This window comes from Rhinatrema bivittatum, chromosome 9 (genome assembly GCF_901001135.1).
Source record: "Rhinatrema bivittatum chromosome 9, aRhiBiv1.1, whole genome shotgun sequence".
Lineage (NCBI taxonomy): Eukaryota > Metazoa > Chordata > Amphibia > Gymnophiona > Rhinatrematidae > Rhinatrema > Rhinatrema bivittatum.
The window spans coordinates 42,608,284-42,621,813 of NC_042623.1; the positions used below are offsets into that span (position 1 = coordinate 42,608,284).

The 13,530-nt window shown below is 41.1% G+C and overlaps 1 protein-coding gene across 1 annotated transcript in view; it reads right to left on the minus strand.

The window, feature by feature from the left end:
• RELN (reelin) overlaps window positions 1-13,530 on the minus strand; it is a 699,179-nt gene that overhangs the window by 237,348 nt on the left and 448,301 nt on the right. The window contains exon 21 of the mRNA XM_029615599.1: window positions 4,671-4,863. Within this exon, the coding sequence (XP_029471459.1) occupies window positions 4,671-4,863 (193 nt within the window). The remainder of the gene's footprint in view (window positions 1-4,670; window positions 4,864-13,530) is intronic.

Below are 13,530 nucleotides of genomic sequence, written 5' to 3' on the forward strand. Positions count from 1 at the left end.
ATGTTTTTAGTGAAGAGGAAAGAGGAGTTGAAGATGTATAAAGGAACCAGGAAGATAACAATGTTAACCACAAAGGATGGTGGCTACAATTAAAACAAAAAACAATACAAATGCCAATGTTTATGCAATTCAAAATACCTCAATAGTTATCACCTCCTTCAAAAATAATTTTGACTTGATTTATACTGATTAAATATTACATCACCATGATTCCCAAGAATCTACATGCGTTTAAATCAATACCCAGTAAATAACAAACACGTCTTTCTATAAAATAATTGTTAAGGAAGGAGTGGAAAATTTCATATGCAATTCAGTGAGCACCACCTGTTGGTAATGTGCTTCAACTTTTTTTATCATTTTAATCCACCTCCAACCTTTAATTTTAATCATTTAATCATTTTAATCCACCTCCAACCTTTAATTTTTTTAATATACTTTAAATGTGTCCAGTGCTTTTATTTTATTTTATTTTTTTTTTAATATTTCAAGCTGATGTTCTTGCCATGAGACAGTGTCGATCGAAACAAAGCATGTTTATGCAATGGCATACACTATGCCTAAATTCATGAACTGTTGCATTCAGTAGATGTTGAATGATCCTGAGTTAGAAGGAAATTCTTTCTGGCTCTTACATATCGGGGAGCCCATCGAGTCAAGAGATGTCTATTATTGTCATTTTATAAATAGTTAAGATGCTGGTGGTTTTTATGGGCTTAGACAAATCTTGTGTGACCCACCAACTTTTGGGTAAAACAAAATATCTAAATTGTATTTCACCATGTACACTAAGAGCAGTCCACATATTTAAGAAGAATATTTATGATAGCAAATGCATAGTTACAAAGTTAATCCAAATTAGATGAAGGTCACCAACCATCTAGTTTGACCTTTTGCTTCATCCTAGTTACTGTTGCAAAGGAAGACAAAAACCACATCAGGAGGAACTTACAGGTTTCTTTGTGATACATGGAACAGTAATTGGTTATAGTATAGAGCATCCCTTCCTTAGTTCCAATGACATAAAGTAAATGGAGCTTCATCTTGAATGCTTTAGATTAGGCTGTAACATACATTCAATGCATTTATTTCCTCAATTTATTCAAAACTAATGGAAAATTGTGTTCTTATAATATTTAACTTGAAACTCAATTTTTTAGTTTAGGGACAGAGGTGGGATTTTTAAACTAATATTGGAAAAGCAAGCGAAATGACCTAGTATCAAATATTTGGGTGGGATCCGAGGGTGAGAGGAAGAGGAGTGTTAGCACTTGAAAAAAATATTAAACCGACAGTTCCATAAATTGCTCACGGTGATGCATAAAAAAATTCTACAAATAAATATTATTTTTATACAGTGTGCTTTTGTTGGAAATGAAATAGGAAATTCTAATGAAATTTCCTATTTTGTTTCCTTTCGTTTTTAAATCAAAACAAAAGAAAAATAAATATTTATTCTTTTTGTTTTGTTTTAAAATAATGCATCCCTGCCCCCACCAAGAAACCAAAAAAAGCCCAGCTGATCTGCACCTTAAATAATAAAGAAAAACACACCTGGAGCCCTTTCTCCATCCCCCACCTCCTAGATAACCTTCCCCTGCCTCTTACTCCATCTGTGATGTCAATAAGGGCAGAAGGGAGCTCCTGTTGCTCCTGCCCTCCAGTGCCATATTCCAAAATGGCATAAGCTGACTCACCAACAAAGCAAAAGAAACAAAGCCTCTGCACACACCTACCCAAAAAACATTTTGGTCAATTTACATCCCTTTTTATCACTCTGCATTTTATTTCCACCAAATAAGTCTAGTAATAAAAATTGTATCCTATCTTTTTCCTGCATATAGATTACCTTTACCTAGTTTGATGAACTATTTTTATTTATTTTATATTTAGCACATACCTAAGAACATAAGAACATGCCATGCTGGGTCAGACCAAGGGTCCATCAAGCCCAGCATCCTGTTTCCAACAGAGGCCAATCCAGGCCACAAGAACCTGGCAAGTACCCAAAAACTAAGTCTATTCCATGTTACCATTGCTAATGGCAGTGGCTATTCTCTAAGTGAACTTAATAGCAGGTAATGGACTTCTCCTCCAAGAACTTATCCAATCCTTTTTTAAACACAGCTATACTAACTGCACTAACCACATCCTCTGGCAACAAATTCCAGAGTTTAATTGTGCGTTGAGTAAAAAAGAACTTTCTCCGATTAGTTTTAAATGTGCCCCATGCTAACTTCATGGAGTGCCCCCTAGTCTTTCTATTATCCGAAAGAGTAAATAACCGATTCACATCTACCCGTTCTAGACCTCTCATGATTTTAAACACCTCTATCATATCCCCCCTCAGTCGTCTCTTCTCCAAGCTGAAAAGTCCTAACCTCTTTTCATTGTTAGCTCAAGGCAAGTTACATTTAGGTACATGAGGTATTTCCATCTCCCCAGAGGGCTTACAGTCTAGGTTTGTACCTGAGGTAATGTCACAAGGAATGTTAGCAGGAGCTGAACCCTGGCTTCCCTGGATCTCAGGCCACTGCTCTAACCACTAGGCTACTCCTCCACTTCAGGGCAGTACCTACTCTGTCATGGACCATCCCAACACATTATCAACATACTGCCAGCAATAGGATTCAAGATACTCCCATTTTTCACCAGCTCTTCATCTTAGAAAAGCAACAGAAGCTCATTAGTGCTGCAACCTACAACCTACAACCTGTTCTTCCTTCCCTCTTCATCTCTGGGCAGCAGTGGGAAGCTGGAATGGCTCTACTGTCTCCAGCTTTTCTCCTGGAACTATAGGAGACTGGCAGGTCCCTGACCCATTTAAATACGTGCTCTCTTTCTTGTAAAACTCTCTATCACCCACTCATTTATACTAACTTCTTCCTCTGCCTACCTTTCTCTGTTCATCTCATATGAAACGTCTCGCCTTCTATTCCTGTCTCAAATGCCAGTCTTTAATATCCCACTTTTCTTCTTCAACCTGATTTCCCTTTTCTTCTTCAACCTGATTTCCCCATTTGTCTCTTTTTCCTCTTTTTTTTAGTTCCTAATTCAATCTTTATCTTAATTATCTCTCTCTCGATATTCTTTTCTTCCTTCGTTTCTTATCTCCTGCTCTCAGTTGTTTTCTTTTCCTTTCTTTACATTTGTTTTTGATCTTTGGTCTCCTCCTGCTCCTTTGGTCTTCCAGCTTAGCTGGAACTGGAGCTGGGATCTGGCACTGGGAGCCATCATCCACCACAACCCAGGGAGTTTCCCCCTCCCAGCTTACTTCAGTTCAGGCCCTGCAGCAAGAGTCCCTGGCTGGAGGCTGTGCACCAGGGCTCCCTCCAAAGCCCATTGGACCGATTGCCACTGAGCCCCATTGCCACTGAGTCATCAGGACAGCCCTCCCGTCTTTCCAGTCTTATCTCCCCTCTTCCTCAGTGTTCCTTATTTTCTATCAGAATTTCCTCCCTTTTGAAATCTCCTATCTTTGCCTCTGACTTTCTCTTCCTAATTTCCTCTTACTCTGTCAGTCTCACAGTAAATAGTAACATAGTAGATAACAGCAGATAAAGACCAAATTGATCCATTCAGTCTGCCCAGTTGAAATACTTCCACTTTGGCTAGATGAGCATATAAATTCCCATTTGCAATGTCAATGACAACTTCCCCCAGTCTTGTCTTTTACTTGGCTTTGCAACCCTTTTCTCATTGCCTTCCCTTCACATCCATCCCAAGAATGCTCAAAATCCACTAAAAGTACTGTCCTCCACCATCTCTGCTGGCAGGCCATTTCAGGCTGGCTCAGCTTCCACTCTGAATAAATGGAGCCAACTGGTAGAAACATACACACATGATGGCAGAAAAAGACCATATGACCCATTCAGTCTGTCCATCCGTCCAGATATATAAACAAAAATATCTACAATCCGAAAGAGAAAATATGAATCTCATTTTGAGGTGCTTTCTTTAAAAGGAAAAGGTGAATGGAATCTCCAAATACAAATTAAAATTTGGTAGGAATTGCTTGGCTGACCAATTTTATGGATCTTTAAGGAAGAAAATGGAATAAATAATATCTCATATTTATCCTCAAGCAGAGCCTTTGGTGACTGCATGAAATATTGGCTTGCAACACTCAACAAACAGTTTCAAATGTTCAAATTTTTGGTCAAATTGTCATTCTTTATCGTGCCAATAATCTGCAATACCCCCATTGTTCTTTTATTGTGGCAACACCTGGCTGCATGAGAAGAGTGATTAGGCTGCAGGCTACAGTGTTAGGTGCTCAGTCATCAGCACACCGCTGGGGATAGCGTAAAACAAGGGCACCTGAAACTAAGGCCAATTGATTTCTCATGTATGACAAGTATGACTCCAAGTTCATTTATTTTTCACATACAGAATTTATTCAGATCCACAGAATCCAGTTTAAAATCTGTATATATGCAAAAAGAGCAAGCTGAACTAGCAAATTCCAGCTTTGACTTGCAATCAAAAGGGTTTTTTTTATTGATTATGAAGGCAGACGTAATTTCCTCTTCTACAATCTGTAATTCAAAATTTCAGATGTTTTTTGTTTTAGGGGAAGGGTTAGATAAAATACTTCCTTGTATACAATACGAATTCATGCCTGAGTAGTAGAAAGGTGAATGTTACAATAATATCTTAATCAGTCTTACCTCCTGGACCAAGTGCCATGTGAGGCCGTGATTTGTAGAATACTCTAACTTCACTTGGTTGTCCATATGAGGTGTGAAGTCTTGGCCACAACCCATCACCAGATTGAACTGTATCATATAAGAAGCTCCAATCTGCATGGATTGTGTTTCCACATACCGCATGCTAGAGGCTAGCTTGGAATCTCCTGTAAAACTATGAGACATACAGAAAAAAAAAATCAGACAAGCACTTGCTTATTTCTGAAAAACAATTAAACTGAAAGAGGCCAATTTTTACATGTCTAACCTTGGGAGTTAGGATCCTAAATTCACCCTTTTGAAAACTGCTTAGGGCTGAGCCCCCTAAAAATTAAATTTAGGTGCCTAGAAAGTGGACAGATACAGGGACAGAGTTGGGGTAGGGAAAAAAGTTAGGAGCTTAGCACACATTTTCAGCATTAGGCATCTAATTTACGGGTCTAAATCTAGGTTTAAATGTTATCTAAACTGATTTAAATCTTTTGTTCAAGATAGAGTTTGAGTTCAAATGGGTATAAATGTTCAGATCCATAGAATTTACATATTGGCATTCCGTAGGGCTCTGTAATTTCACCCACTCTTTAAAAAAAAAAAAAAATCTATCATCACTTATTATGTGATGTTGTCAAAAACAGAGTTCTAAATTATGTTGCTGATGATAGTCAGTATTGAATTATTTGAGGCCCTTTGGATATTATACCCAACTTTGAATTGTCTTTCCCTTCAGGTGCTTATTAAAGATAGATTAGTTTCTCCAGGTGAGGACGTAAGAACTCTGGGAGTTCTTTTAAATTTATAGTTGACATTTTGTAGTCACACTGTTAATGTAAACGTTTCTTGCTTTCATCTCCATCAGTTGCATAATATTTGTTCTATTAAAGCGCCAATCTGGCTACTTTAATACAGGGCTTTGATGTTGGCTAGGCTAGGTTATTGTAATTCATCGCATGTATGTTTCCCCTTTTGCCAACTAACTACGACACACTAGGACTCACCTGTAGATAGTACATTACCCCAGCCTTGAAGTCCTTATATTCAGGCTCAGTTGCTTTTAGAATAAATTTATGTTGCTCATTTTAGTTTTTAGGATGCTAAATGAAATTGCTCCTTTATACCTGTGTTCTTGTCCAGTGCACTATTACTACATTTGTCTGCTCAATGTTTACTTGAGGCTCCAGCCAAGATGAAGTTATTTGATGCGATTGAAAAATCTTTCTGCATTCCTAGGCCCTAGAATTCTCCTCCTTTAGAACTCAGAAACATAGGTAACATTCTGCAATACAGGAAATTGCATAAAGCATGGCTATTTAAGCAGTCGTTTTCTTAGAAATCATTTAACTTTTATGCTTCCTTGATTTTGTATGTCCCTTTTTTTTGTGATTGATTTGTTCATTGTGGGGTAAATTTTCAAAGGCTTTACTTTGGTAGTTAGGCTCATATATTGATCCTTTTGAAAGTTTACTAGGGCTGAGTGCCTAAATTTAGGATCCTAATTTCATCAGGTTTTTAAATTTAGGGTCCTAAAAACTGAATGGCTACAGGACAGAGTTAGGGAGAAGAAATAAAGCTGCATGCTTAGCATTGATTTTCAGAAGCATGCATCTAATTTAGGATCTGAAATCTAGGAAAATGAACAGCAGTCCTAAATTTAGGACCCAAAGTTTAAGGCTCCTAAATGTATTTGAATTTTGATCTGAAAATTTAGAACTCTAAATTCAGCTGAAAATAGGTACCTAATTTAGGGACCTAACTTACAGGATCATTCATCAAATCACGTTAGGGCCTTATCGCAGGTGTTGAGGTCATAACGCATGCAATAAATAATGCATCATGAGATGTGTATGCAAATTCTAAAAATGTATTCAAAAAGGAGGAGTTTGGGTAGATTTATGAAAACGGGAGTTTAACGTTGCGTATGATAGCATAACACACGTTATCGCATACTTAAACGCCAGAAATAACTTATTTCTGGCGTTTAAGTATGCGATAACGTGTGTTATGCTATCATACGCAACGTTAAACTCCCGTTTTCATAAATCTACCCAAACTCCTCCTTTTTAACTACACCTTTTTTCCTGGCATTATGCTGTACATATGTCCAAAACAGGATTTGTGCTAAAAATTGCAAATCCTGTTCCAGGCAGGAGGGGCAGTGAAGTGGGGAGATGGGGGGGGGGGAAGAGAGAGAGAGAGGGAGAGAGAGAGAGAGAACACCTCTGGGGAGGCTCACCTATTACTCAACTTTTATACCACTGTAGGAGGGGCAATTAGTAACTCGAGGTGAGATTTTGGAGGTGGCCTAGGTTTTGGGGGCAGTTTTACATGCACAGTCAGAGGTACGAACAGTACAGTAAACATCAGTGAAGATTTGATGTGATTTGGAGTGAGGAAAGGTACACAAAGATGAGATTTGTACAGTGTACTCTCAACCTAACGATAGCAGCTAGGGAGAGAGTGCATCAATCTCATCTTTGTGTGCCTTTCCTCACTCCAAATCACATAAAACTAGGCATGTGCATTCGTTTGCAACAAAATAGGAAATATAGACAATATTTCCTATTTCGTCGCGCTTCAGGGGGATCCCCGAAACGATAGGAAAACCCATGAAATCCGGGGTCAGTGCACGCAAGGCTGTGCAAAATCGGCAGCCTGCACGCCCCGAGCCACGCAGCCTGCCTCCGTTCCCTCCGAGGCCGCTCCGAAATCGGAGCGGCCTCAGAGGGAACTTTCCTTTCACCCCCCCGCACCTTCCCCTCCCTTCCCCTCCCTTCCCCTACCTAACCCACTCCCCCAGCCCTATCTAAACCCCCCCTACCTTTGTTTGAAAAGTTACACCTGCCTGAGGCAGGTGTAACTCGCGCACGCCGGCCGCGCAATTCCCCAGCCCAGGAGCAGTTTTGGAGGACTAGGCCACACCCCCATAACGCCCCCGGGCTGGAACCACGCCCGTGGCCCCGCCCCTGGACGACGTGCCGCCATGACATGCCCCCCGACTCGCCCCCGACACGCCCCCCCGGGGAAAGCCCCAGGACTTACGCTCGTCCCAGGGCTTGTGCGCGCCGCCGAGCCTATTCAACATAGACTCAGCGCACGCACGGGGAACTTGGGGCAGGTTTTCGGGGGATACGCGCATATCTTACGTGCGTACCCCTTTGAAAATCTGCCCCTTTAAGTACAGCATAAACATTAACTAGCGAGAGCCCAAAAAGATTGTCTCTACAATGTGTACAAAATATGCATAGGTAAGTAGTACAGGTTATTACATTTTTACTTTTGCTGTAGATTATTCTTGTACTTAGTATTTCTTTTTTGTAGCCTGCTATTTGAATGATAGAATATGTGTAGAATTTGCACATTTTTCTCTTGATTTTTTCTGCAGAGAACAATACCTTTAAAAGCCATTCTAAATGGTTTCTTGCAGACACACTGATCGACTCTTGAAAACTATCTTCTTGAATCAGAGCATCCAGCTTATAAACTACACATCAGAGGATGCACTTCATTTACTGGAAGCTGAAGACTGGACCTCTAAAGCAACTGGAAATGTGCTTTAATAATACATCGGCCAAAATGTCTCCCTGATGAGATGCAGAATATCCAGAGCAGACGTAGTCTGGTGAAGTTTCCAGCAATAACTACAAATACAATAATTTATCACAATGTGCCAGGGGAAATTGATGAAGAGTCATTTGGAAATGAGGCTATATGCCAGCAATGCTATCTAATTCCAGACACCAAATAAAAAATGTCATGTTTTGCAAAAAAAAAAAAAATTAAAATCTCCGATAGGCTCATTTTCCACAGGTGGATGAGCATTGCAGATGCCCCATATCAGCACAGTCTGCTAATTATCTTCTAGACCAGGGATGCTCAAACCGGTCCTATACCCCCCCCCCCCCCCACACACAGCAAGTCGGGTTTTCAGGATATTGCTAAGGAACACGCATGAGAAATATTTGAATACACAGGAGGTAGTGCAATCAAGTCTTTTCTAATACTTCCTTACTTGGTTAAATCTGAGCATTTGTGAAGCAACAATTAGTTAGACAGATAGCTATCAGTCAAGGAGTAATGGGCTTAAATTGCAGCAGGAGAGACTTTGGCTGGCTGCTAGGAAGAACTTTCTAATCGTAAAGGCAGTTGGAACAAGTTAACCTGGGAGGTAATGGAATATCCATAATTGGGAAGTTTTAAAAAGAAGATTAGACGAAGATCTAACTGGCATAATTTAGACTATTTGTCTTGACTAGCTCTGTGAATGTCTATGGAAATAATGACTAGCTGTAGTAGCAATAGTGGGGGATGGACTACGTGCCCTCTAGTGATTCATTCCAACATAAGAACATGCCATACTGGGTCAGACCAAGGGTCCGTCAAGCCCAGCATCCTGTGTCCAACAATGGCCAATCCAGGCCATAAGAACCTGGCAAGTACCCAAAAACTAAGTCTATTCCATGTTACCACTGCTAGTAATAGCAGTGGCTATTTTCTAAGTCAACTTAATTAATAGCAGGTAATGGACTTCTCCTCCAAGAACTTATCCAATCCTTTTTTAAACACAGCTATACTAACTGCACTAACCACATCCTCTGGCAACAAATTCCAGTTGTGCGTTGAGTAAAAAAGAACTTCTCCGATTAGTTTTAAATGTGCCACATGCTAACTTCATGGAGTGCCCCCTAGTCTTTCTATTATCCGAAAGAGTAAAAAACCGATTCACATCTACCCGTTCTAGACCTCTCATGATTTTAAACACCTATCATATCCCCCCTCAGCCGTCTCTTCTCCAAGCTGAAAAGTCCTAACCTCTTTAGTCTTTCCTCTAGTGTTTTATGATTCTTTATGCAGATAATAGCTGCTATCACATGGCAATTTACCCTGTAATGCTAGGGATTTATCCTGAACAGCACTGGGCACAGCACGAGATTCCTAAAAGTCAGGCTACATACTGATTTTTCCTTTGACCCCTAGGGCTTTTGAAGAAGGCAAGAACTTCTAGATCTGGCCTCTGTCTTCTTGGACCAGCGAGAGGGAGGCAGGGACTTTCTCGTCATGGGAATATAACAGACCGTCGGGTCTCTACCATTAAGCCCCGGGTGAACCCTTAGTGTAGCTATAACAGAGCAGGTGGGTGAATGGGATAAGTTACCATTCAAATGCAGCCCCTCCCTTTATGGGTGCTGGAATGGCCACCCCCCCCCCCCCCCCCGGGAAGAATTTAAGCAGTTCTCTCCAGCTTGCACCTTTTCCATAGCAGAGGTAAACTTATGCGGCAGTGAACCAGGACGCGTGCTGGGGCGTGAAAGTATCTACGCATGCTCTGAAATGCCCATGCCCCACCCAGACCACGCCCCTTTTTAAAATCAAGTGAGATGTGTGAGTAGTGGGAGATAACGTGAGCTTCTGGGCGGCTTTTAAAATTTGGTGGGTGCATGTGAGCCTGACTTGTATGCACATCTCCCAATTCCATTCAAAAATTGACCCAAAACAAAGCTTATAGAAACATAGAAACATAGAAATGATGGCAGAAGAAGACCAAACGGCCCATCCAGTCTGCCCAGCAGGCTACGCACTTTATCCATTTTTTTATTTCCCTTTTTCTCTCTCCCACCTGTTACTATTGGCTTCCAGTACCCTCCAGCCCTAATTCCCCTCCACCCCACCACATTTTCCCTCCACCCCATCACCAATGTAGAGAGCAGTGCCGTATCTGCATCCAAGTGAACATCCAGCTCAATTAGGGGTAGCAACTGCTGTAACAAGTAGGCCACACCCCTGCCCCATACTCTTACCCACCCCTGTTTTTTTGGGGGGTTTTTTTGTTGGGTTTTTTTTTTTTTTTTGGAGATGGCAGCCCTCCATCCTTCCGCTCCGTGAAGGTGGAACTCCAACCACTGGCATCCCGCTCCATGAATGCCTCTGTGGCTACTGCCGCTCCGTGCAGTGTTTTGCTGCCTCCTCTTTATTCACGCCCTCTAGACTTGATGGATCCACAGTGTTTATCCCACGCCCCTTTGAAGTCCTTCACAGTTTTAGACTTCACCACTTCCTCCGGAAGGGCGTTCCAGGCATCCACCACCCTTTCCGTGAAGAAATACTTCCTGACACTGATTCTTAGTCTTCCTCCCTGGAGCCTCAACTCGTGACCTCTGGTTCTGCTGATTTTTTTCTGATGGAAAAGGTTTGTCGTTGTCTTTGGATCATTAAAGTTTTTCAAGTATCTGAAGGTCTGAATCATATCACCCCTGCTCCTCCTTTCCTCCAGGGAGTACATATTTAGATTCTTCAATCTCTCCTCGTATGTCATCAGATGAAGACCCTCCACCTTCCTGGTCGCCCTTCTCTGTACCGCTTCCATCTTGTCTCTGTCTCTTTGTAGATACAGTCTCCAGAACTGAACACAGTACTCCAGGTGAGGCCTCACCAAGGACCTGTACAAGGGGATAATCACTTCCCTTTTCTTACTCGATATTCCTCTCTCTATGCAGCCCAGCATTCTTCTGGCTCTTGCTATCGCCTTGTCGCATTGTTTCGCAGACTTCATATCATTAGACACTATCACCCCAAGGTCTCTCTCCTGCTCCGTGCACATCAGCCTTTCCCCCATCGAATACTGAAAAATAGAAACAAATCACACAATAGTAGATTCAGCTGTATAAAGAACTCTATGTGTAAGTGTATTTTGCAACCGTCATATATTGCCACAGTATGCTTGTTGGCTTATATTGTGAAGCCCATAGAGTACCGGGCTTATCTAATCATAGGTTGCTTAAAAAACTTAATATGCACCATATAGGGCTATATCGTAAGTGCAGACACTGTTCAGTATGCAATGACTAATGAATGCACTTATCTCAATCCACACGACAGTAGATAGTATGTGAAGTCCTGAAGTATATCCTCCGACACCACAGTGTTTCGGAGTTTATTACTCCTTCTTCAGGGAACTCCAGGTGATGAGAAACTGTCAGAGCAATTCTGCGTGGAAAACAAATAGAGAGCTCTTATAAAATGCCAATGGCTAATATATTACAATGACGCTAGACTTGGAAGTCAAACCTATGGTATGGCTGTATTACAATCAGTCCATTAGCTAGAAACAGCATCTGCTTATGCGCTGAAAAATGTTAGTACAAGGAGGATTATAATAAATATTGTGCTCCGATGATATTATAATAAGAGCTACTGTCCAGCAGTGCGAGTACTTACGTGCGCTATCAAAGTGCAGCCTGCCAGCGATCCGTTCTGCGACTGACAGCTTAAGCGCGGCAAAAACGCCGAATTTAAAGGAAATCCTCCAACTGCCAAGCAGCGTACCGGACATGACGTCTGGTGTTCAAATACGGTGATGACCATATATAGGAAATGACGTGTGAGAGAAATTCGCCATATTAAGATGGACCATATAAGGTCAATGACGTCAGAATCGCGCCCATTTTGAAGGTGATTCCTCTTTGAAAACAAATCCATTTATGGAGAATGACGTAGTGATTGCAGCCATCTTGAAAGTGCCGGTCAAACAAGAGAGAACCACTCTACTTTTTCATTCAGCCCTAGAGGTTCCACAGAACCCAATCTAAAAATCCATTGGTTTTCTTTATAATTCAACAAGGAGGATCTATCCCCCCCTCTCCAATGTGGAGGGATGTGTTCAAGAATAATCCACTTAAAATCTTCGAATGAATGTGCTTTTGAGATACAATGTTGTACCACTGTTGCTTTTATATCTTTATTGTTAATCCTGCTTCGATGTTCAGTGAGTCTTGTGCGAATTCTACGCTTGGTTCGCCCTACATAGATTTTTTCACACGGGCATTGTGATTTGAATGCGGAGTGGGGATCTTTCCATTGTGTACCAACATGTGCTGAGGAGCAAAATGAACAATTGCCACATGGTATTTGTCCAACTTGTTGTGAATGGGAGCTAACTTGTAGGGCTGCCCGAACAACCCTTTGTTTGATATTTGTGCCACGTGAGTATGCAAACATAGGAGGGTCACGAAAAAATGGAGTTTGGACTTAATACGTGCCAATTGTTTAAAATGGCTGCTTTAATTTGAGATGTGAAGTCTGTATACTGTAAAACACAGATTAAATTGGAGCTTCATTTTTTTGTTTATACTGCAGTAATTGCTCCCTATCAGAAAAGGTGGCCCTCTTATATGCTCTTTGGATGACATGAGTCGGATACCCTCTGTCCAAAAATCTGCCACGTAATTGATCAGCTTGCTTGTGAAACTCTTTAATGTCAGAGCACGATCTCCGGATCCAGAAAAATTGGCCAACTGGTAGTCCTTCTTTAAAATGACGAGGATAGTGACTCTTGAAACGAAGATAATTGTTCCTATCAGTTGTTTTCCTAATAAGGTTGTGCTGATGCCCTGATCATTTTTCATAATTTGTATATCAAGAAAGGATAATTGTTTCAGATTGTAGGTGAGACTGAACTTGAGGTTGGAGTTGACTTGATTGAGCCATTTCACACTGCAATGCCCGTGTGAAAAAATCTATGTAGGACGAACCAAGCATAGAATTCGCACAAGACTCACTGAACATCGAAGCAGGATTAACAATAAAGATATAAAAGCACCAGTGGTACAACATTGTATCTCACAAGCACATTCATTCGAAGATTTTAAGTGGATTATTCTTGAACACATCCCTCCACATTGGAGAGGGGGGGATAGATCCTCCTTGTTGAATTATAAAGAAAACCAATGGATTTTTAGATTGGGTTCCGTGGAACCTCTATGGCTGAATGAAAAAGTAGAGTGGTTCTCTCTTGTTTGACCGGCACTTTCAAGATGGCTGCGATCACTACGTCATTCTCCATAAATGGATT